This window comes from Hippocampus guttulatus, chromosome 12, assembly GCF_054856545.1.
Source record: "Hippocampus guttulatus isolate MCC_2025c chromosome 12, RoL_Hgut_1.0, whole genome shotgun sequence".
Lineage (NCBI taxonomy): Eukaryota > Metazoa > Chordata > Actinopteri > Syngnathiformes > Syngnathidae > Hippocampus > Hippocampus guttulatus.
In genome coordinates this window covers 3616826-3642326 of record NC_141272.1, presented here as the reverse complement: position 1 = coordinate 3642326, position 25501 = coordinate 3616826, and the positions used below count along the sequence as shown (strand labels likewise).

The 25501-nt window shown below is 44.3% G+C and overlaps 2 protein-coding genes across 5 annotated transcripts in view; one reads left to right on the top strand and one right to left on the bottom strand.

Moving 5' to 3' along the window:
• fli1 (Fli-1 proto-oncogene, ETS transcription factor) overlaps window positions 1-19974 on the top strand; it is a 36979-nt gene extending 17005 nt beyond the window's left edge. For all 4 annotated transcript variants that reach the window (XM_086125385.1, XM_086125384.1, XM_086125387.1 and 1 more), the window contains 6 exons: window positions 7-210; window positions 7055-7123; window positions 16113-16172; window positions 16364-16423; window positions 16708-16755; window positions 16843-19974. In XM_086125385.1, coding sequence (XP_085981511.1) covers window positions 7-210; window positions 7055-7123; window positions 16113-16172; window positions 16364-16423; window positions 16708-16755; window positions 16843-17372 — 971 coding nt within the window. In that variant the 3' untranslated portion in view covers window positions 17373-19974. The remainder of the gene's footprint in view (window positions 1-6; window positions 211-7054; window positions 7124-16112; window positions 16173-16363; window positions 16424-16707; window positions 16756-16842) is intronic.
• Window positions 19975-20930: 956 nt separating this feature from the next.
• LOC147196987 (ATP-sensitive inward rectifier potassium channel 1-like) lies at window positions 20931-25063 on the bottom strand. The gene is made up of 2 exons (XM_086125439.1): window positions 24965-25063; window positions 20931-22749 (listed from the first exon to the last, which is right to left on the bottom strand). The coding sequence occupies exon 2, from the start codon at window positions 22729-22731 to the stop codon at window positions 21610-21612; it is 1122 nt and encodes a 373-aa protein (XP_085981565.1). The 5' UTR covers window positions 22732-22749; window positions 24965-25063; the 3' UTR covers window positions 20931-21609.
• Window positions 25064-25501: the final 438 nt, after the last annotated feature.

The window sequence follows — 25501 nt, the reverse complement described above, 5'->3', positions numbered from 1 at the left end:
CGGCAGATCCTTCCTTGTGGTCCCAGGACCACGTGCGCCAGTGGCTAGAGTGGGCCATCAAGGAGTACGGCCTGTTGGAGATTGACACGTCCTTGTTTCAAAACACGGACGGCAAAGAGTTGTGCAAGATGAGCAAGGACGACTTCCTCCGGCTCACCACCATGTACAATGCCGAAGTTCTTCTCTCTCATCTCAATTACCTCAGGGAAAGTAAGTGTGTTCTCCCAAAATGGTCACGTCGTTGCAAACAGGCATTTGATGTGATGAGTGATTTATCCAGAGTCAGCAAAAAAAAAAAAAAAAAGACGGGGCTGTGAATCCATCGAAACGGGTGGTACCTTCTCTCTTGCAATGACTGTCGTTTTTTGGAAAAGAGTAGGTACTTTCCAGCAAATCTGGAAAGAGGTTGTTTGGGTGACATTTGATGAATGATATGCATTTAGCGAAAATGAAGCCTCTGACGAGAAAGAATAAATTCAGTGATTTGCCGTACTGATCACTGGTGATTGTTTCCAAGCTTGCAGTTTAACTGTGACACCGTGTCCATAGCGTTGGCTCCGTTGGTTCAGCCGGGAAACTTTCCACACGACAATGTCTCCGAGGTCCTTAGCAGTGTTCCTCCCTTGTCGAGATATCCATCAAGTACATGTCTCGTTCCACTTCGCTGTGCTATAAAGCACATGGACTTTTGCAAGACGTCCAGGTGCATTGCCTCGGGAAGCAGGCTAGACCGGTGTGTCCAGGCAACTAAATTCAAGCTTATTACCTTTGAAGAGGCTCTAGATGGAATCCGGCTTCATATGTTTCAGCTGGGAACCCAAAGCAATTTGCCGAGGCAGTATGCAAATGCCTTTGAAATATAAAATGCACCATCTGGCGGGGCCAAGATTTCGAAATGCAGCAGCTCAATGATCTCGGCGATTATCACAGAAACCTGTTGGCTTACGATGCAAAGTATCCAATGATAGCTTCATTGGATACTTTGCATCGTAAGCTAAAGAACAGCGAGAGCTGCTTTCACTGCTGCGGAATATCAAGCAACCGCACCCGGGCGGAGTGATTGATGTCTCCACTCGACTTAACTTTACTCCCAAAACGTTGTGATGGGCCTCAACGTGATGTAATGGGAACTGTACTTTGTGGGTGTCAACAGTTTTTCCCCGTTCACGTTGTCAGGGCAAAGAGGGATGCTTGTCATGAGTATAACGGCCTCATTGTGCAATGCTGCACCGGCTGGATCTGTCTGACCGCCACTATGCACTGCCGTTTTCATTATGGCCACCGGCCGCATGACTTAGCGACGGCTTACGCGCTGTATCGTGACTTTGCCCGGTGCTGCCCCCTCTTTTGATTTCGACCTCGTGCGCTGTGGAATCCTCTCCGCTTGCCCGTTGAAATTGCTTTGGATCCGTTCCCGACAAACAAAAGCAACGCTCCCTTCCCATCCGTGGGCTGACGTGCTTCAGAGCAGCTGTCTGGGAAGCGCACAGCAAATTATTGACACCGAAAACCCTAAGGGCAAGACTAAGTGCGTTAGTACCAAATGTCTGAGAGAGAGACGGAGTGGGAAGATGGAGGGTTGAGGCAGACCCTGCAGGGACAATGATTTGGTAACTAAATCCATTCGCTCTTCTCCTTCTGCACAATCATCGTCGAAAGTAAACCTGTCCAGATAATAGACTTCTGGCTCCGCTCATGAGTGTTGGAGGCAGGCCGAGCATCTCAAGTGCTCCAAAAAAAAAATGATGGAGGGGGTGGCTGAGCCAAGCCATGCGAGTACGGGTGATTTTAGGTCACGTGACCGACGCCAATAGAACTTCCCCTTCATCCATTATCCCCGACTCCCAAACAGTAAATCGTCGAAAGGGGCACTGCAATCATTTCACAGACATCTGTGTGCATCATGCGTGAGTCTGTTTATTGAACCTCTGATTAACATTCCACACAGTCATTAAGGTCTGAATTTACACTCCAGCGCAGGGCTGGGAGACACTTCCCCACCCTGCGGCCGGAGTGCGGCCAAACGTAGCCGTCGTGTCCCATGCAGATACATCTGTTAGGGAGGGGCCAGCCAGGCAGCCTCCGCAGCCGGGGTGCGCTGCACCTCACACCTGAGACTCGTCAGCTCATCACCCACCTGTTGCCTAGCTGCTCGTTTGGACCGGTACAAATTGACTCACAGACCATTTCCTCAGTGCAAGTTCGTGCCGTCACCACGCTAGTGGACTCTGTTGCCATCTCATGTAGCTTCTTGTTCCTTGTGTGGACATTCCCTTGTGGACTCCTCGTGCTTCCCCCTGAATGACTTTGCGAAGACTCTTCAATAAATTACGACGATACCTGCCTGTTGTCGTGCTATTGGGGCTAACAACATCATTCAGGGTGCCACACCGGTGCCTCTGCCAGCACAATGAGAACATGTGTCTGGCCAACCAGCTGCTTGTCGTAACAAGGGTAGTTGCCAGTGCAATATTTTGGCTTGATTCTTGGTCACTTAGCCAGATTTTTCCAAAAAAATATATAAATGATGGCTGTCCGCAACTCAATGTGCTTTCAATTTGGGGTGCAATTGGAGAATTTGTTCAAATTAGTCTGTCGGGGAAGGACCGCGGACTGTTTGCTTTATCGCACCCACGTAGGTCGGTTTGATACCACATGTGCAGGGAACCGAGCACTCGCCGGGGATAAAAGCCAGGTTAAGAGAGACTGCAGAAATTACAGCAGTACCAAAGCACAAAACGCGAGTGTTGGAGTTTCGCTTCAATATTTGGGGGGGAAAATTCATGGAAACAGTCCAAGCTGGTCATGAGTGTGCACCGTTGGAACACAGCAACGGTTCTGTATCTCCACTGTCGCTGTTTCTTTTGTATCTGGCTAGATTACAGTCCAAATGGAAAAGTGCAAGAAAAAAAAAATACGAGCGATAAGTCTGGGCTTCTGCACCGCACTGTTGCTGAGTGGGGGACATTCTCTAACCCTCAATCGTTTATACAGACCATAAACATCTGGCCTTAAAGGCTGAGTCGGGAAAATGTTTCTCTCTCTCTTTCTACCCTCACAACATTTTTATTGAGCTCCTTACGCATTAGTTCCTTCTATTGGCAGGTTATCATTGGTGCGCAGGGGCTAGCTGGCCCTGTACTGTTAGCCGTCTGCTGCTCGCAGCCAAACAGAGTTACTCTGCAGCTGCTCACTTTAACGTGGGACTTCAGACACTCGGCGCAACAAGAATTTATATCGCTTGGAAATAAGTGGAGATGCAGATGGCTACTGCCAGATAGGAATGCTGATATCGGACAATTGGATAATCAGTTGGAAAGACATTATGACGGGCGACTGTTTTACAAGTAGGCCTCACTGCCTTTTCTCTGAGCCTGCATCCATCCATCCTTTTCCGATAATGTTTATCCCGTGCCGGGTTCTGAATTCAATTCCAGATGGCTTCATGCTTCTTTTTATTTGGTAAGGCAACGTTTACCATTTGCGGTTGCGATGACTTCAAAATCATGTAGTCGTGACAAAAGATATATATTTTGGTGCGACTGTATAGTGATGCAGCAGACTGCATTTCACTCAAAATCGTAACGCATGGTGGAATTATGTTTTTGATTAAATATTTATTTGGTTCTCAAGATGGAGATGATTTCTCGACTTACACTTTACAGTACATATATGCTTGTGCTGCGGCTAGAAGCAGTCCATCCATCCATCCATCCATTTTCTGAACCGTTTTATCCTCGCACATCACGGGGCATGCTGGAGCCTATCCCAGCTGTCTTCAGGCAGTAGGCGGGGGACACCCTGAACCGATTGCCAGCCAATCGCAAGGCACACAGAAACAAACAACCAGCCACGCTCACACTCACACCTAGGGACAATTTAGAGCGTCCAATCAGTCCACCGTGCATGTTTTTGGAATGTGGGAGAAAACCGGACTACCCGGAGAAAACCCACGCACTGTGAGGTCGACGCTCTAACCACTGGATCACCGGGCCACCGCGGCTAGAAGCAAACTTCAACATGTAAACAAAGAAGAGGAGATATGGCGGCAATTATAGTATAATGAGTTCCAATATGTGAACTGAATTGAAGGTTAATAGCAGCCAATATACCAGAAATGCATCCTAGGAAGGTGCAATTAAAACCAAATCATAGAATCCATCCGTCAATTTTCATTGCCGCTGATCCTGTTCAAGGTTGCGGGGAGCTGGATCCTATCCCAGCTAACTTTGGGGTGAAATAAAGGACTACACTGTCTTGTGGTCAGCAGTCATTCGCAAGGCAAGAACGTTTTCCGCCGTCCATGATTTCAAAGCAAACTACATTCACAACGATAAAACTCGATAAATGCTCACCTGAAAGGCAGATTTCGGTACAGTTCATACACTGGAAGTCATAAAGTTGTGTCTGTGTACGTTGGCCTTTGTGTAGAGGTAGCGACAATCCAAGGAAAGCGTTGCGATTGTTATACTTCTACAAAAGCCTGATGGTACAGCTTTACTTTTCAGAAGCTAATGTTTCGGTGTTTTGCTTGCCAAAATGTGCTGTATTCTCTCACCAAAACACAGGCAAGCTACTCTTTCCAATACAGTGGAACCTCCAAAATGTGACCATTTTGCCAACATTTTTTCAGACAGACTTGGCTTTCAATTACACCAAATTTGGCTGTCGTGAATTAGCCTCAAACGAGACTCCTTGCTTTGCTTGTATGGAAATTAGGATTGCGGGAATGACCTGTACAACTCGTACAAATGTTGAAACGATGACAAAAGTTGAATTTGATGTCCATTGTTTCCGATGGGGAAAATGTGATTTCAAACCAGAACAAATGGGAACATGAACCGGCAAAACAATATTGATAATATAATATGACATTCTTTTGACAGTAGCCTTATTGTCCCCTTTTAATAGTTTACTACTCTTAAGTGAGTTACCGGTACTCGGAACCCTGGTTTGTTGACAAAGTCTATGCCGCATGTTTAGGTGATGACATCCTGTGGTTCCACAGAATAAACAACCTGGGTTGACGGAGGTCCGTCGAGATGCTCTAGATCCGAACTCTGTTCGTGTTCGTCCCTGCCTTACTGGAGGAACGTCTTTTTTGTAACATCGGTTACATTACGTAATCTGGAACAAGAAAAATGGAGTTTTTGTTTTAGTTTTTTTTTCTCGTGGGCCACTGAGATTAGTAAGACGTGTTTGTTTTCGAAGGGAGGAAGAGGGCGTCCAAATAAATATGCAGCATAGTCAAAATTCCCTGTCATTTGCCTCTCTCGCTCGCTCGCTCGCTCTCACCCCTCCTTGCTCTCCCTCTCCAGCATTACAGCAATCCCGGATTTCTCTGCGGGATGGTTTTTGAGGTTTTCTCAGCAATGCTGCCTGTTTGCCTGTCTGGGTCAGCCCACATCTGTGGCGCACAGCAGGAAAAGGGTTAAACGGCCCCTTTTGCTTCTCTCCTCGGTCGCCCCCATTTTGTCTTCATCTTTTCCCTTCGACGCTTTCCCCCCTGATTCCAAACTTGTTTTGGTGGCTCGCTTGCTTCCAGCGTGCCTGCACTCAGCATGAGGAATTATTTTTGTATGAGGAGCTGCGTTTGATTGCTGTGCAGGGACCCTGCCTCATACAATGGTTCCCCTGTTCTGAGGCCCCAGGTCTCTAAACGAGACCCAGAGCCTTGGGGGGTGCGGTGGAATAGGTAGAACCAGGAGGGGTGGGGTGTTGGGAGGCTAGCGTACATTTGTGGAGCACCCCTCGCCCCCTTTAGCTCTACCCCCTAAAATAACAGAGCACGGCCCTCGTTGGCTACTCCATCCCCCTCAACAGTCACAGACACAGAGGATCTGCATCAAATCATACACAAACTTTTCTCCACCGTGATTCATTTTTGTCCAATTCAGAAAAAAGAAAACTTTCCTCCCGACTCAGCAGCTGTCTGTGCGCTAAATCTTAACACGGTCCACGTAGTAGTAGCGCTCGTGTTTTCTCTGCGCATTTTTTGGGGGGGTCTGTTTTTCCACTCGCTGATTTATGCCTGGGGCAGCTAAAATTAAGAGAGCATTTTGGTGCCGCCCAGGGTGCCTGTGTAAGCGCAGGAATGCAGCGCCGGGTTCTGCCACATAAGGTGAAATGACTAGGCACCCTTTATTATTCAGGGCTTGACTTTGCAATTAAAACGCCGACTGACTTTTATAGTTAGCCTAACATTTTAGGTCCATTGACTGCATTGCCCTTTGCTGCATTTGCCGGGAGTTTGTTCAATGCTTCGCTCCTACGGTATACAAATTCCACTGAGTTCGGTGATGATGCCCAAAATGGGACCTCGGTTCAGAAAATTTGATGAGCAGCCCGAATGTCAATGGACTTTCTACTGCCACCTGCTGGTGGCAGTAGAAGCTTTATCAGTGAGCGGCCCGGTGGGCCAGTGGTCAGCGTGTCAAGCTCACAGTGCAGAGGTACCGGGTTCAATTCCAGCTCCGCCCCCCCGTGTGGAGTTTGTATGTTTTCTCTGGGCCCGCGTGGGTTTTCTCCGGGTACTCCGGTTTACTCCCACATTCCAAAAACATGCATGGCAGGCTGATTGAACACTCTAAATTGTCCCTCGGTGTGAGTGTGAGCGATTGGCTGGCAACCGATTCAAGGTGTCCCCCGCCTACTGCCCAAAGACGGCTGGGATAGGCTCCAGCACCTAATGCGACTCTTGTGAGGATAAGCGGATCGGAAAATGGGTCGATGGATTTTTATCAGTCCTCAAAGCGCCGTACAAAATGTATGAAAATGCACGCTGCAAAGCTCAAAATAATATTTTTTATAACCAGTTATGAGCATTTATAAATTCCTCTGTGGTTTTATTTGCTTTTAGAATTGCATGATGCATATTGAATCATGTCCTGCAAATAGTGGCTTCCCTTGGTTTATGCCGTAAACTTTACGGCGTCTTCTTATTAACATTCAATCAAATGTAAATTGAATTTAATGTAACGCAAAGAATTGGACCTTCACGGTTGTAATCCATTTTCTGGTTTTATAATGCCATTCGTATGTGATCTCCTTGCAGGTAGCTCATCATTATCCTACAGTACACCATCACACACAGACGCATCCCCACGTCTGGCTGCCAAAGAAGGTAGGCGCACTTCTTGTCTTGTTTCGGTTTGGAATTCGTGTTTCTATTCATACATGGCAAAACACGTGCGAGCTACAAAGAGATGGAAGAGGAAAAGTAGGCGAATGAAGGAGAAGTGGAAGGCAGCAAATTGCCCGTGGGAGTCCAAGGCAGTTTCCTCGTTTGCTTTTGAACAAGCTCAGGCAGCAGGTGTAGCTTTTGTGTGGGAGACAAGCCACGTTGGAGAGAATAGGAGCACATTAACAAGGAGCTAAAAAGTGGCGCGCTGATGAGTTCCATCCGCAGCAGGCAGGGCGAAGACAGACGGTGAATGCAATGATTGTGGAAACAAGACAAGAGGCATGAGGTGGATATGCATCAGTGACAGGTGCTGAGGCAACAACGCGAGGATGATTGGCTACTCAGAGCAGATTGTATCGGGCGTGAGTTTGTCCATGTGATGGTTGAAAAGAAGGCAATCAAAGGACGGTTTTGCAATTTGTTGGAAACATTTGGCACAGTGGATGTAAAAAGTCGACGCACTCAGTTTCAATGCCAGGTTTTTGTGATATAAAGCCTGACCGTTGAAAATCATTACCAAGCATTAATGTTTTCTGATTACCTGTACAACTCAAGTGATTTATTTTGAAATATTTTCAGAAAGGGAAGTACGGACAAAATGTAAGCTCAAGTGTGCATGTACTTTTATAGTTAGGATTAGCGATGAGAAAGTGAAGCCCGGAGATGCTTCATGAACCAGTTGTTGTATTTATTAACTGCGTTAGATGGCACTGTTGGTTTCAAAAAAGGGGGGTTTAAGAAATGGACAGTCAGTGCACTTTCAGCCTTTTGTTGAACAGAGAGAGCCATCTAGAAGAGGCCAAAAAAATACATTGGCCTCTGCAGGAAGATAATTTCAAGCATCATTTTCCCATCGCTAGTTTGTTAGGTTGTGTCTGTTTAGAATTTACACATTCACATCACATTGTTTCAGTTTCTGTCATCAGTTGTTTTGATTTTTCTTTAATGTTCATTGGAGTTGTACAGTTTATAGGTCGCGGGGTGGAAAATGGTGGAAACAATTTTAAATGAGTGACGTTAAAAAGGGGTTGCTTTCAATATTACAGTTGACTGTTGTGGTGTACAATTGAACAACATGAGACCAAGAAGTGTTGAGAATATTTTTGGCAAACCAAAATTACCCCACCATTTGGAAACTGTGCAATTTTACAAAGACAGAAAACGTCACTTCACTTTTCACAGTTCCAGTCCGCTTGCATTGGGATCCAATCGGAGCAGTCACCCAAAACAAAGTTCTTTGCGGCAGTTCACAACCACTTTGAAATGTCCACTAAATGACAGGAGTAGGAACATTTTTCATCAAATGAATAAGAGGGATATTTTTAAGATTTATTGGTGTTAGTGTAGCTAATTTTGTGAAATGGTGACAGTGTGCCTGAAATAACACAATCTGTCCTGGGACAGTCAACATTCAATTAGGACGGCTCTTGAAAACTGTTGCCATTTAGACTACTACTACTTTTCCTTCTGTACAAATACTGAGAAGGAGAAAACACAACAATATGGTGACACTTTAGTCTTGCTGTAACTTCTTAATGAGATTGGTTTGATCCGAACACCTCCGTATGGACATGCTCCTTCTTTTAGAATACGTTTGGCACACAAAAAGCCAAGAAAACACAACACAGTTCCTTTTTTGCACATTCAACCGATGTCTCTTGTGACGACGACTGTGACGTTTTTTTTTTTTTCAATTATTTTCCCAAATAAATTTGAGTCGTTTTCTAAGTAATCCAAATTTAAATTCAACCAGCTCTTCATTTTACCGACAAAATCATAGCGCATAACCGAGCTAAGCCTTTTCAGGACAACGCCCGGAGTGACTTCCTGCGGATACCTTTTCACTCTACAAACATGACTGGGTCGACATAACGCAAACACGGCCCGAACCTCGCGTTGCAAAAAAGAAAGCTACACATCCTTTACGTCCGCCATCTGGTGTCACCGCAAGAGGAGCGAGAGCCCGCTGCAATAACAATGATAGCCCGACTCGCAGGATGAGAGGCCCATCCAGGCAGGAAAAGAGGAAACTCTGCGTCTGATAAGTGTCCGAAAATGCCCTCGGACTCGTTATCTGCCCCCGGGCGGCGAGCGCTGCAACGGGCCGATGTCGCGAGGGTTCTTTACAGTGCGAGTCGCCCATTGGGAAGGACAGATAAGATTCTGCTCGGTCACCCCTCGACCTCGGCCTTCCTGCTTCTCAGCGCCAGGTATTTGGACTGGCACGGAGAGCGGGTCACTCCCTTCAAGAGCATTTCCCTTTCACAAGATGTGACTTCTATTATGAGCTGCCTGAGTGACGATACACGTGATCCATTCTTTCGCCAATGTACGGCCTACACCCAGCCAAGAAAAAGAGGATGCGGTCACGTGATATCCTCAATCCGAACGTTGACACGGAAATAATGCAATTAGTAAATACGTATGCAACGACTGCTGCTTGAGCTTGCCGTTTTAATCTCTTGTGTCGGGGCACACTTTCTAATATCGATCATTTGGCCATCTTTCCGGAAAAAAAAATCATTAAAGCTGTTAAATGATGAGGGCAAACACACGATACTGCCGTTTTGCAAACGGTGCCTCCACTCAGTTCTCTTATTTTTTTCTTTAAAAAAATTATGATTAGCTCTAAATTGCTCTTCTCATGGTAATTTTGGAGAATTTTTACCAAAAATAAAGTAAAGTTGAACACTGTCAGTTTCAGCATGATGGTTGACCAACAGTTTTTCATCAAAAAAAAGGGAATATTTATAAATGATAATGGATACAATAAGGTTTTCCTTGGTCAAACTTTTGACGTCAAAAAATTGTAATAACCATGGACCTATTTTGGTGACATTGTGACAGTCATGCAAGTTTACGAATATGAAAAATATTACACATTACAAAAACAAAAGGTTGGTCTTTTTTTACATCCCGTATCTCATTTTAGTATTCAGACTCGTTTAACAACTGTAATAATAAGTTTACTGTTAGGGTTTGGATGTGACCCCAATAGCACGACGACAGGCAGGTATCGTTGAAGCCAACACTTGCCGTAGTTTATTGAAGAGTCTTCGCAAAGTCACTCGGGGGGAAGCACGAGGCGTGGTGACGGCACCAACTTGCACTGAGGAAATGTCTGTGAGTCAATTTGCACCAGTCCAAACGAGCAGATAGGCAACAGGTGGGTGATGAGCTGACGAGTCTCAGGTGTGAGGTGCAGAGCACCCCTGGCTGAGGAGGCTGCCTGGCTGGCCCCTCCCTAACATTTACCACAAAAATTGAAATGGAACACTGGATTTTTAACGGGGATTTTTAAGACCTTTTCACATCATATTGAAGGATTTAAGTGTGTTCTGTGAAAGGATACCGAAGGCCTTCATTTCAGGAATGTAAGACATTTCAAGCACCCGTCAGCAGCCTTCTTTTTGGTTTGGAATCATGTAAAAGACTATTTTTGGCGGGGTGAAATGTAGCACGTTGAGCACAGCAACAACAGCCAGTTTGCCTTTTTTCTTTGTATTTTTGTGAGACTCTTCTGTAACATTCAGTCGCAGCATTCTGCTTCAATATGTTCTAAAAATGTGAAGCAAACAACGTTTGCTCCGGGATAAGCCTTTATCAGAAAGTTTCACAGATCAGCGCTGCCAGATGTTCATGTTCATATTGCCACTCGAGAGGAGCCAAATACTTTGCAGGCTCTTTGGGGTTGAGTAAGCACAAGCATCCCGCAGGAGACAACCCTTAATCTGGCCCAGACACTGCGGTGTAAAATGTAATGTTATGAATAAAAGGCAGCGTATGAAACACGGAATGTAGCAGCAATGAAAGGGTGTGAGTGTCTGTCCGCGCGTTTGTGTGTGTGTGTGTGTGTGTGTTTAAAATCTGACTGCTTGTGGATTGGCATGCATGTGCACATGTGGCTTGCTGCATGTCTCCTTCGAACACATTACATTGCTTCAGACGAGCCTTTCCTAAACTGAGTGTCGGGATCCAAAATGTGCCGGTCTAAATCTGGTCACTCATTGTGAAAGTAAAATGTTGTGTGTGTGTGTATATATATATATATATATATATATATACACACACACACACAGTATTTTACTTCACTATATACTGTATATATTCAGTTGATTCAGTCCAACTGTAAAAACTTTGTTTTATTTTATTTTATTTTAATGGCTTGGAAAATATTTAAATGGTCCAGTTCTTGCCGGTGCATGGAAGAAAAAAAACAGTGGTTGATATTTGTGAGTGAGCAGCTTCCTCAAATGGTGGCCTGCGAAAGCTGCTCAATCAACATTTCAGCCCTTAGCCAGAAAGAATGAAGTGGAAGCTTCCAAGTGAAACGCCTTCAAAGTTGAACATTTCCCAAGAATGAATGCCTGCAAATTTAAACGCCATTGTGTGTGACATCTAAGATTCATGTTTGAGGTCAGCTCAGTGAGCATTTTGTGTTTTTTTTGTCATGGCACCAGAGGGGTAACGGTGAGGAAAAGTGTGATGATAACTCAGTGTGACATCGGGAGGGATGATTGTTCACAACAATGTGAGCCATAATCATTAAATATGACAAACCTAAATCGACACATTAAAGACTACACGAGACATATTAGCTCGGACAGATTCCTATAAAATTAGATGACAGTACCACTCTGCCAAAACCTTCAAGTTAACGTTCATCTATTTTCATTTTATTGTTCGGTAATTAATTTATTTTTACATCTGACAAATCGTTTACCCTGTTTTTAATCATTCGAAGTAGTTTGCGTAAAATTGTGGTAAAAATAGTCCATCCATCAATTTTCTACACAGAAAAAAAAAGGGTGTTGAATTTTCTCAATTTTGTTTCATCAGGTGGTTGTGCGCAATGAAATCATCTGGATCCAGATATATTTTTTCAGTGGTTGTAAAAAAATGTATCTGCATCCAGATGACTTTATTTCACGCAGCCACTTGACGAAATTAAATTCAGTACCGTCAATTCAACACGTCATTTTTTTTTTCAGTGTAATCCGCTTATCCTCACAATATATACTGTATATATATATATATATATATATATATATAGAGAGAGAGAGAGAGAGAGAGATTGTGTATATATACAGTATATTGTCCTTTTTTTCTGTTGTCAATGGTCAAAGTGGCTCTTTGAGTATTTGAGGTTGCCAACCTCTGCTGAAGACCAACAGTTCTTTAAACTCGAGATTCACACTTCGGGAAACTTTCGGGTTCTTTGAGTAACTTCAAGAAACATGTTTTTGTACTTTGAGAGGAATTCAGAGTACCCGGAGAAAACACATAGCAAGGTGGATATGCTAACCACTTGGCCACTGTGTAAATTATCGAAACAATATTGTATAGTAAAACGACATTGTACGAATAAATTCCACCCTGATTGCTTGGAATATATATTCTTGCGTAAACAAATGCCCCCTGCTCCCACAAACAAGGTTTTTATGACGTTTGATGGTTGCCGTTTGCCCCCCAAAATATGAATATTTGTCTTTCATTGCCTATTTCACTGTTCAAGATAGCTTTAAAAGAATCCAAGATGTGACTTGGTGCCAGGCTTCTCTCCAAAAAGTTGCTCTCTCTTTCTCTCTCGCTCTCTCTCTCTCTCTCTCACACACACACCGTGTCTTTCCACCTTTCTCGCCCTCTCTGTGTCTAGCACTTGGGTCTTGTTTTGACTAAATGGTCGCGCAGTCAAAAGTCTCCCAGGAGCGTGCACCACACCCCAGACAAGAGTGGAAACTGGCTCGAGTCACAGTCAGAGCAAAAGCAAAGGAAAAATGAGGGAGGTGGGAGAGGGCGGGGGAGGCGATTTAGGGTTGCGCTCTTGAGTCGACGTCTGCGAGGCTGGCTCGCTCTGCTTTGCCCCCAGACCGTTTTACTTCTTTTTTTTTTTTGGTATGTTTTATATCTGCTGCTTCTCCTTCTGTTCATTCACTGGCCTCTCGCAACCTCTCGCTGCGGTGAACACAACAAAAACAAGAGCTACAAAAGCGGATTGTGGTGTCACACGTTTTGTGGCGTCTCTGCTTCATTCTTTCGTAGCACTGCAGCGTTGGTTGAAGCGGGCGACTTCAAACTGATATCAGAAATCCTCTTGGGGCTGTTTATGAACAAACAGCAGAGTCGAGTTCGGCCTGTCGTCACCAGGAGCTTCATTACAGTTGTTTTCCTTCTAAATTCCAAACATTTTGTGCACTTTTCCAGTCTTTGGTTCCCACTGATGATTTATTTCTTCCCATCTGTCATTTCTATCCACCGTCTTCTCTGCGTGTCGACGGAGCAAACTTGGCTGGGTTTCTTTCAAGGTGCTGTCGAGTGGATGTGTGTGTTGGTGCTTTCGGGGTGTCGGTGGTGGTGGTGGTGGTGGTGGTGGTTAGCGTGAAGAGGTGGGGGAGAGAAAGGGCAGGTAAAACAAAGAGAGGTTGTCTACAGGCGAGGGGGCAGGAAACACGAGTCTCCGCGGACTCGCTGCTCCTAAGCCTGCGCTAGATTGGACCTGACAGGCCCTCAGCCATGGCAGCCCGCTTGTTCTTTGTCCCGTTTTGCTCATTTTTACCATCTTTTCATCATTCTAATGACTTTTTGCAAGTTAATATCCATCGCCTTTCATGCTTATATCTGCGCTCTCAATTGCCTTTTACTACACTTTGAACATCATCCCCCGGAAGGGGCCCTTTGGTGAAATATTTTAGGGTTTTAAATGTTTAATAGGTGGGAAATAATTGATGAGACAAAAAGATTACTGAGCAGCATACATTTTGCCAGTTCCCATTGAGAGGACTCTTTGAAACAATGTGACATTAAATATCCATTCAAAAGAAGTTTTTGAACTTATGGGTGAAACTTTCAGAATATAGCTTCATTTAAAAGATAGGTTAAAGCTGTGTTTTTTATGTATATCAGTACAGTAGATCATTTTGCACAAAAGAGTGTGCGTGGTTTTTGTTGAGCGGTCAACATATTTTTGTCCACAAGAGGGCAATATAGCGCAGTGGACAAGGGTCTGAGAAGGCTGTGTTGAGGATAAAAATGATGACTTTCTCTCGTGCAGGTTAAATTATTTTTAATGCTACTGTTAGTGATAAAATGTCTATAAACCCAAGATATAATACGTTCACCAAAGCATATACTACAACTGCACCATAATAAAATTTCCTCTACAATACATACTGCACATATGCAGTACCTGTATGTCCTCCCATCATTTCAATGTCAATGTCACACACACACGCACACACATCTCTCTTATATATACGGTATATATATGAAGTACCCATCCATTCATCCATCCAATGTCCAATCCGCTTATCCTCCCAAGGGTCGCTGGGGGTTGCTGGAGCCTATCCCAGCCAAGAGAGAGAAGGCGAGAAATATAGAGATGTGCTCTGTGAGATATATTTGATTCCAGAACAGTCTCTAATAAAAGCATATACCGGTCTCCATGTTAAGGTAGCCACATAGATTTTCCAGACTTACCTTGTCAATTTGGGATTCCCGCAAATGGGAAAAGGGATTGCCTCTTGACCTTGAAAACAGCGTGCAGATCCGAGTCGCGACCTCTGTCATCACACTTACACCTCAAGTGCCTTCTGGGGGAAACACAACTGATTTGAATTGGAAATTTAAAAAAAAAAAAGGAAGACAAAAATTCCACGGCTTGCCAAACACTTTAGAGTTCAATGTGCTCTGGCAGCTGTTTGAGCTGTGAGAATAATGCAAGCCATCAAAGGTGCTGGCCAGGTGCACTATGAGGATAGCGGGGTGTCTTTGAGACTCAGCCAGGGGCTCATCGCATCCTCTGTTTTGCCTGTTTGTGTCAGAGTGACTGATTGTTACTGGAGGCCCTCCAGATACACAGCAGAATCCACGCAAAAGTGAGCCAGGGTTGGCCGTTAGTCAACGTTTCATGAAGAGAGGAAGTGAACGCGTTGTATGTGGAACTATAAACTTTGGCCGTTAATTCACCTTTCATTTGTGGTGAGGGGCTTTGCAAGTTGCCCGGTGGTCTGTAATCGTTGTCCAACAGTGTGCCACAATCGTCCCTGTGTGCCAAACAGGACAACACTGCCGCGGCCAGATATCCTGTCGAGAGCCACTTCAGCCGCGTTCTCAGTGATTGATGAATGTGCTGTTGGTACTGGATAAATAATCTGGTACACGCCGATGATGAATTGTCGCCACATGTGGGGGATAATACGTTGTAACTGTTGACATTGGAATTATAATATGACTTGAGCATTGATTCTCAAAATCTGGTGCGCATACCACCAGCAAATGTTTTTATTTTCAACCTGTGCGTAAGGTTTACAGTGGCTTGTTTCTAGTCCAGTACAATGCGTTTGAATTTAATCATTTAGAAGTACTCAAGTGCCCTCAGTGCCATATATTTTAATCATTGCTTCAGTGCAAGAGTTTATTTTTCCTGTTTTCACGCAAAATGTTAACATTAACACTATATTGTATAATATTACAGTATCTTACAAGAATATTAAACGTGCCGTTTATAAAAAAACTGCTGCAGCATTTTTTGATTAACATTTAGGCCTATTAAGCTACTGACTGTATTTTTAATGTTGGTACCTGGACAGTGGACACTAGAGCACAGTGAGTTTTCTTTCTAGACTTCCCCTGGCCTCCAAGGATGTTGCGGCCCCTGTGAACCTTCATTAAGAAAAAAAAAAAGAGCCATAAGTGCACATTTGCCTTGTTGAAAACTGCTTTCAGGGCCAAGTTCCTTTTTTTTTTTTTTTCCTATGGTTCATTAATATTTTCCTCTTAAGTGTGTTATTCCAAGGAAGTAGGCGCACACAAAAAGCCTAAAACAGGAAAAACACAGAAGGAGTGGCAAGGAAGCATGTTGCAGAGAAATAGTTATGTTATGAATGTTTCGACATGGCCTTAATGTTGTTCTCCATTTTTATCCCATTAGACCCTTCATATGATGCTGTACGACGGACAGGATGGTCAAACAACATGCACAGTGCCAAAGGTGAGGACTAAAAGCACTGTACAATTCAGGTTCATATATATATATATATATATATATATATATATATATATGTATACATAAGGGGTCACTTATATATGGGGGCTGCATGCGGCTTGTGGTGCGCCAGTTGTGTCGTCTGTTTCCCTGAAGTCTTTTTTTTTTTCCTTGTCGCTCTGTCCCTCCATCTGCAGGCTCACCAGTTGTAACTCAGAATGTGACTAAAACCGCCGAGCAGCCCAGAGCTCAACCAGGTAGCAGCTGTTTATGTGTTTTGTTTCGGAAGGTGTTGCAACCGCTAGTTTAAAGCCCTCTACCCTCACAGATTCTTGGCAAGAGGGAATTGTTGGGTGCGGAAATGTATTTTTGTAGTGAAATCTGCCCTGGAAGGGTAGTCCAGGTTAATAATATGTCAAGTCTGTTTTCCTTCCATGTCTGGTCATTCACGACTACTTTATATGCATGACCTCTGTTCTATGCCAGCGAGTGCAGGACAGTGTCCTTTTCACGATCATAACGTGTGTGTATTTGTTCACAGATCCTTACCAGATACTCGGTCCCACCAGTAGTCGCCTAGCCAATCCTGGTAAGAATGTCGACGAACACGTGTGTAATATCTCACAAACAAAACCATTTGAGCGCGAACGATGACCCCTCGTGTTCTGCTCAACAGGTTCAGGCCAGATCCAACTTTGGCAGTTCCTTTTGGAGCTCCTGTCGGACAGCGCCAACGCCGGCTGTATCACCTGGGAGGGCACCAACGGCGAGTTCAAGATGACGGACCCGGACGAGGTGGCGCGACGCTGGGGCGAGCGCAAGAGCAAACCCAACATGAACTACGACAAACTGAGCCGAGCGCTGCGCTACTACTACGACAAAAACATCATGACCAAGGTGCACGGCAAACGCTACGCTTATAAGTTTGACTTCCACGGAATCGCCCAGGCGCTGCAGCCGCATCCCACCGAGTCGTCCATGTACAAGTACCCCTCGGACCTAGCCTACGTGCCTTCCTATCACAGCCACCAGCAGAAGGTCAACTTCGTATCCCCTCACCCTCCGTCCATGCCGGTTACCTCCTCCAACTTCTTCGGACCAACTGCTCCATACTGGAGCTCGCCCGCCGCCGGCATCTACCCTAACCCCAACGTCCCTCGCCATCCGAACACCCACGTGCCCTCCCATCTGGGCAGTTACTATTAAACACCTCGATCTAGCCACCCACTCGTCAAGGCCTGCCATTGCTGACCTGCCCTCCCAATGACGCTCCACCCAAATGAAGGCGATGAGGAGGCATGAGGAGATGGAAAGAGATGTTTTTATATTTGTTCAAAATTTCGAAACAACTGGATGCCTATAGTCCAAAATGGAATACTGTACTACTTAATTACCTTTCGAAGACTTGATGTTTTGGACACGTGCCTTTATTTTCCGCAACCCCCCCCCCCCCCCCGCCCTCCCCTGAAAGCTGCACCTAGTTCTTCCCCAAAATGTTTGTCAAGCCAAAGTCAGAGGACAGAAGAGCAATGGTGTCTGCCCAGACATGGCCCTTTATTTACGGGTCTCAATCTACGTCCTCCTGAGTACATCGCAGCCATTATGCTTGAAAGCATCCGCTCTTTCCACCATCTACAACCCTGTCGGACGGAGTTTGTTATTCCCACCACATCGAAGCCTTCATCTGTCCCCCCCCCGCCCCACACTGCCTCTGCTCGTCCATCTGTACCCTTTTATGTGTGTGTTGAGAGTCTTCTGGAATTTGCTGGAAAAGATGGAGACCCCCCCCCCCCACCCCCAACCCCCGCACCACCACCACACAAGTCACGGACCTTTCTCGGCACTGAATGAAAGTTGGCAACTGGAATATGCCATTCACAATTTAATTTATCCTCCAAACTGGAAGGCAAGAGAGGAGTTTAGTGGTGGGGAGGAAGCGCTGTATGTCTGCTGAACTGTCAGTTGTACTTTAAATGCTTCCTGCGTTGCGTGCAGAGTTGATGACAGGCAACGTGTACAGCTCTGTTGTGCTGAGGAAGCCGAGTCAAGGCGTAATTGAAGCAATTTTGCAACAAGTCAACCCAGGCCGACACGCTCGGCTATTAAAAGTTTACTGCATCGTCGCCTCCAAGCCCTGTTTTGTCTATCCGCCATGTCAGTATTAATGTGAATGTTGTCCAGTTTGTGTCTTAAAAGAGGATGCCAAATCAAAGATTGTCAGGGGATTTCATATTATCAAGAAAAACCCAAAAAATGGATTTTGATGGTCGTGTTCATTCTTAAATATGAAAAGTCCTTCTCTCGGTTTAATCACGGAGCTGAAGTCTAACGAGACTGCAAATCCCGAATGAGTGCATCGCAATAAAACGAGTGCATCCGGTTTACCGTGTGATGAAATGAGCATTGAACCCCGACAGTGTTAGCATCATTCTTTAACTGCTGTTCCACGCAGTCTTCACGAGACTCGAAATACTCCCCCCCGATGAGAAGTCTTGACAATTTTTGATTTGTTTCATGACTGCCACGGTGCCTCATCTCCTTTTGGGGCCAGTCGGGATCACGTAGGTCACACTGAGAAGTGGCTTTCTCAATTTGTTGTCAGGTTGCATAATACCGGGGCTGGATCCTAGTTTGAGAGCAGCATGTATGCTTGAATGTTAGTTTCTCACTGATCGGAAGGCCAGATAAACATGCACAGAGACTTCCTCCTCATGTAATCGCATCATATCCTAACATTTTCATCGTCAGCTGCACAAGCCGATATGAGCAAATGCATTCCATGACCAGTAGTGTGACGCAGACACTTGAAAGTGAATGACTTTGGACTAAGCTTATCAGAGAACAAAACCAATTGAAAATATGATGAGATGAAACATGGAATTCCTCAGATTCGCAAACGCTGTGCGTTTGTCAGACCTATTTTTTATTATTTTATATGCGTCAGTCAACTAGGCATTAAAGCAACTTACTGTATAAATTATGCAGAGCTATTTTCATATGTGACACAGTATTAAAAAGAGACAAGAGAATTAATACGAGTTGACCTCGGTCAAAAAAAAAAAATGCAAATCTTTGAAGTCCATTTCTGCTCAGTAGTTGTTGGGGTTTTTTCAGCATTTAAGCGGTTTTATGTTTGTACATTTGAGCAATACATTTTTAGCATTTCTATGGGTTTTTTTTAATGTTCTTCTTATTGTCGTTATTTTGTATGAGATTGTGTCACATCCCAAGTGCCTTTGCACGCACAAACTATTTTTATTTTGCCTTCTCCACCAAAAAAACAAGCGACTGCTTGAATACAAACACAGGGACATTTCAGCTCTGTGTGTTCTTGAATTGCTTCTGAAGCCAAACAGACCAAAAATTGGTGGATATCAAGATAGTGTATGTAAATTAATACAGACGGCGTTAACATCCACCGACTTCCAGCTGAAAAAGGGAACCTGCAATTTCTAATGCGCCACGAACATTCCTTTTATCTTAACAATATCAGTCAAAAGGGACCTATACTACTTCTTATAAGCAATGTATTTTGGATATCGCATACACAGACCCACACACACACACTGATATATATATATATATATATGTGTGTGTGTGTGTGTGTACGTGCGTGTGTGTGTGTGCGTGCGCGTGTGTGTGTGAGTGTGTTTATAATTGGACAAGTAGCCTATGCATTAATTATTATTATTATTATTATTATTATTAATTATTATGATTGTCATTCCTGCAATGTATGAAGTCGGACCTTTTCAAAAAGGGCTTTTGTATAGGAAAATATGAGAAATAAATATTTTTACCTCTCAAACTCTCTCCTGTGACCTATCAATGGCTTCAGCTTGTTTCCATGGTAACACAGCAACTTTTCATTTTGAGAACAACTGGATGGTGAAATGTTACTTTACTGTCTTTCTTATTTTATTTTTTTTTTTTTTACATGAACCAAGGTGACTATTTAATTTATACTTGGCATTTCATTGTGAGGTACATTTTTGGGGAACCCCCCCCCCCAAAAAAAAACAAAAAAACAACCATGGCACCACACACTGGTCACACACAGGAATTTGGAACAACTACAAATTGTGCGTCCACGCCCATCTTTAGACAGTAGCAGCCACCCAGAGGTTCAGAGAGGTTAAAAAAAAAAGCCTATTCTGACACCGTTTTTGGACGAGTAGGGCTGCATGGAACTTTTCATTTTGTTAAGAACATTTTTGGGTTGACTTTCCGTTAAAGTGGCCGCCTCCAAAATGTTATTTATTGATGACGAATACATCTTTGTTTATCTGTCTATGCCAGCGATGTACATACATCGACAGGCACACCAATCAAATGGTGTTCAATTAGACGCTGCACTAAACCAGAGAATCCACCTGATGCTGTTCATTTAGCAGAATATGTAATGTAGTTTGGAGGAACTTGAGAGAAAGTCGATATCATTTCAACTTTGATCCTATTTTTGACATTTTCGCTCAGCGATGAGATTTTTTTTTTCTGATGTAAAATGAGTGCCTTGGGTCAATCAAGGTTGGAAATACTGGATACGAGTTGCATCCATTGCGCTCGACAGCCAAACATGTTGGCTCGTCTGTTTGCTGTCACAACTTCACTTTGTTGAGATGAAAATCCGTAATAGGGGTGATAGCCGGCCAGCACTATGTTGCTTTGACCTTATGTCAATCATAATTTCATGTGGACACCAATGCAAGGCAGGCAATATTGTGTGCAAAAATAGTTTTATTTCAGCTATCTCCCCCCCCCCCTACCCCCTGAGACCAATTAGAAAAAAAAACAAACAATAAAATGATATTTGATTTCATTCAATAGTTCAGGCAGCCATCATTTAAGTGTTTCATGAAAACATTGCTCTCCACTATAATGTCACTCAAGTGTTCCACATTGAACCTGGGCGAGATCCGGTGCTGGAATACATAAACAAAAGTTAATGTTTCAAGGACCAAGTGTCTTTTCTTGTTTGGCAGACAACACAGGTATGAATTATGAAACAACTGCTAATATTGCGCAGTCATCCGTGACATTTGCAAGGCACCCGAAACAAGTTGTTCAAGATTCATGCACAGAATAACACCATCTTTTTGCTCTCCTCAGTAAATCCGATGCGCGGGGTCTGAGGGAAATTACAGCGACTCATCTTCATTCATGGCGAGAGCTCATTCGAGTCGATTTTTTTTTTTGCGAGAAGACCTCGAGTATATTCATCCTATTCTCCTCCGATATTCCGGCCAAGCCATTTTCATAACATGGCAAGCCTTCCGAAAACAAGCTCTCGGCCGATAGACATTGACGAGCGTGGCTTGGCGCGCATACAACAATTGTTCACAATAATTCAGTCGACCCACACCTTTTCCGAATGAGCTTCTTTTACGCGCTGTTGAGAGGTTCATCGGTGGAGTGTCTTTCATCACCGGCCGTGTGGTCAGTCTTACATCTTGGTGATACTAGCAGGATCGTGGATGTCAATCACCTCAAAACCCTGGTTGTCAAGTCCATCTTTGGAGTGATGGTGGTGACCTTTGATGTTGTGGAAACAGTAGGCGCAGTGAGCGGTGGCCACGGGCACCACCTTGGAAAAGTTGGAGAAATCCACCCTGTATTTTCCTTCTTTGCTTCGGGAGATGATGGGCAGGAAATTGTAGCCCCACATGATCTCCTGGGGAATGAAGGAAGTCCGCACTTGACACGAGGAGCTGGTGGACTCGGCGGTGCCGTCCAAGAACACGACCAGCTCAAACTCTTGCTTGTGGAGCGTGTCCACCGCCATCTCAAAGAACGGGCTGCCCTTGCTGATCACGTGGCAAAGGGTGAGCGGGCACACGAAGAAAAGGTTGTCCTTACCGGCGTCCACCATGAAGTCAATGTTCACCTGGTCCATGATGATGGTCTCGCCGTCTGCCGTAATGGTGGTTCTCAGCAGTTTGCCGTAGATCTGGCTGCCGATCATGAGGGTCTTGCGGAGGTTGGCCACTCGTATCGACAAGCAAAGCGCGCCGTTCTTGGGGCTGATGACGGCCATGTCGCTGAAGGAGATGGTCTTCGCTCTCTTTTTAGGCGAGGAAATTTTCGATAAGATGATTCCACACATGAAGCAGTTGATGACGGCGCCGAGGAGGGACTGGATGATGAGAAGGGCCACGGCGCCGGGGCAAACGGGGGTGAGGGCTCGGCCACCGTACCCGATAGTCGTCTGGGTTTCGAGGGAGTACAAGAATGCGGTGGTGAGTCCACCGACATTGTCGACGCAAGGCGTGTGGTCCGCAGGGGGCTCCTGCCAGGTCAGATCTCCGTTATTCCGGGCAATCCAGTACCAGAGCAGGCCGAAAATGAACCAGCTCATGGTGAAAGAGGCAATGAAGAATAAGAGCACAAAACGCCACCGGATCTCCACGAATGTGGTCCAGAAGTCGGCCAGGAAGACAAAGTGCTTGCTGTACTTGATGTTTCCATATTCGATGTTGCAATGGCCGTCTTTGGTCACCAGCCTGGTCCTGCGACGCTTTCGCTCGGCCAGGTAGCTCTGGAGACGTTTATTGATAGGACCAAACATTTTCTACGAGTCCTCGACCTTGATGACAGCAAATAAAGCATGATCAGCATATTTCATTCATAAAACAGTATCGCAGTATAGGTTAATACTTTTAGTTGCATGGCGCAAATCTAATAACATTTTGACATGCCCGAATTTGTCCAATAAACCAACCGATGTAATAGCATCCATTCATCCATCGTGGAGGGGGGGGGGGGGGGGGGGGTAGCTGAAACCTATCCCAGGTGTCTTTGGGCAGTAGGCGGGGGGCACCCTGAACCGGTTGCCAGCCAATCGCAGGGCACGCAGAGACGGACTACCATCCGTGCTCACACTCACACCCAGGGACAATTTTGAGTGTTCAATCAGTCCGTCATGCATGTTTTTGGAATGTGGGAGGACACCGGAGTACCCGGAGAAAACCCAAAACATGCAAACTCCACACAGAGAGGGCGGAGCCGGAATCTAACCCACGACCTCTGCACTATGAGGTCGACGCGCTAACCACTGGACCACCAGGCCGCCAATGTAGTAACACTTCACAAAATTTCAACTTCAAGCAGAAAATAAAAATCACCCAAATAAATATGTCAACCGAGGTAGAAAATAATTTTTTCAGATAAGATACGAGTTCAATCCTTATTTGCTGACTAAAGCTCCCAAAGAAACTATGTGCATGTTTTTGCTGAGTCAAGTGTGCACACAAACACTTGATGGTGAGTCTTAATTGGTACAAAACAGTCTGTACAGCGGTTCGAGTTTTTGTTTATTTCAGCCTTCAAAGCTCGCATTTCATTTGGGGGTTTTTCCCTTTGCATCTTTTTCATGGGCTTAGATCATAGGTATCAAACTCAGGTCCTGGAGGGCCGCTGTCCTGCATGTTTTCCAAGTCTCCCTGTTGCAACACACCTGATTCAAATGAACAGGTTCAATGTCAGGCTTGCGCAGAGCTTGCTGATGATCTGATCATTTGAATCAGGTGTGTTGCAACAGGGAGACTTGGAAAACAATCAGGGCAGCGGCCCTCCAGGACCTGAGTTCGACACCGATGGCCTAGATCATTCTGAATGAACTGCAATCACTATCTGCAATTATAGGGAAAAAACACTCAGTTGCCTGAGGTTGATTATAGTCGTGTGTTTCGTTTTATGATTAAAACGTTTTTTTTTTTTGCTTTTGTTCGTATTCTTCTAGGGTCATGCTCTGAGCTCGGATGTGATCTCATGATGCTGATTATTAACATTTTTGTTCTTTGTCCAAAGGAATGAACAGCAATGCTGATTCTTAAATGATGACGCACAATGTAGAATATTTACACATGATTGTGTCTTTATCGTTTAATTCTGCACAATAACATTTGCCATTTTTTGCACATCCACTCCGAATGGGATGCAAAAGTCAGTCAAACAAATGTGAGGCCATGTGCATTTCAGTGAAATTGTTTATCACACACTCATTGCTGCTCAAATATGAACACAATATTTAGTTAAGAGTTGTAAAAACATACACAATTGGAAAAAATATGTTTTACATGGGTCCTTCTCAAACAGTGGGGCGGACCCACAACCGCCCCCCCCCCAACCTCCTCCAAAGTGTTATTAGGTGTTATTTGTTCACCAAGTACCTGTCAACAGGTGCAGAGGTCTCATTGAGCATTACAGAAATCTTTTTTTTTTTTTGCAGTTATTGCCAAAATGTTTGTCTGGGTCAGTTGCATGAGTTTTTAAAATCATACTTTTCGACCATGTAAGTAAAGCAATTTATATGAGACTTTTATGAGATAAGTAAAAATGTTATACAGTACTCTACTGTATGTTATTACTTTTGTTAGTTTCAATCTAGTGGTTATGATTGAATGACTGCCATTGGGTTTCTCTCTTTTTTTGAATAAAATGATGCAATATTAGGATTCATGCTATGATTTTAATATCCAATAACAATCTGAAAATAATGTGACACAAAAACTACCAAAGTATTCAGAGATGATTTATTTTGGCTGAAAAAATGAATTAATATATTTGTGTAAATTTTTACCTACAGATAAAATATAACATTCTTTGAAAAAAAAATTGGTTTGCAGATGCACCTCAATGTTGTGCGCTTTAAATAATTTCATCCAAAATGTTTCAAAGGAGCACCAAAATTGCCTCACAATGTCTGATTGGCGAGTCGGTCAGCGCAATTTAGTTGATTTATGAATCTACAACAAAATGAATGACGACTGTACGTGTCGCCATGAATAAATAATGCTCACCTCAACGGATATAAACTAGCTTGCAGCGCATCCAGCTCAGTGTTGGTGTTCAGCTCCACCTCTTTGGTCCTCTTCACAGTTGACTGGCAGAGTTTTATAGGCGTGTCCTCTAATGCCTGCTCTACTGCACTTGCGTACATTTATACTGTCCTCTCACAGCGGAACGGCCAGGTAGTGTTTACGCCCACAGAAACATCAAGCAACACCCCCAGCCCCCACCCCACCTTCAAACACACGCACACATGCACGGAGACCCTTCCCCCGGCTCTAATAAGTTGTGTTTACCCCACAGACGCCTGGCACCAAGGGCCAAGCTGACCTCAATCCACTCCCCGTGCTGGTCCTTTTCCCTTTCTAGTTTATGATATCATTCATTTCTGGACAACGGCCAAGTAAATATTTTGAATATAAAATGAAAAAGCGTTTGTATCCGCAAGTGACACATTGATGTGTCTGAGTAACAAACTGAATGTGTGCTATGATTTAATTTGGACCCAAATCCACCTCTTTAGTTTTCACGTTGCCCTCATGTGGAAT

What these genes read in the sequence shown, in the direction of transcription:
- LOC147196987 (XM_086125439.1), bottom strand. Translation starts at nt 22,731, where the DNA reads ATGTTTGGTCCTATCAATAAACGTCTCCAGAGCTACCTGGCCGAGCGA.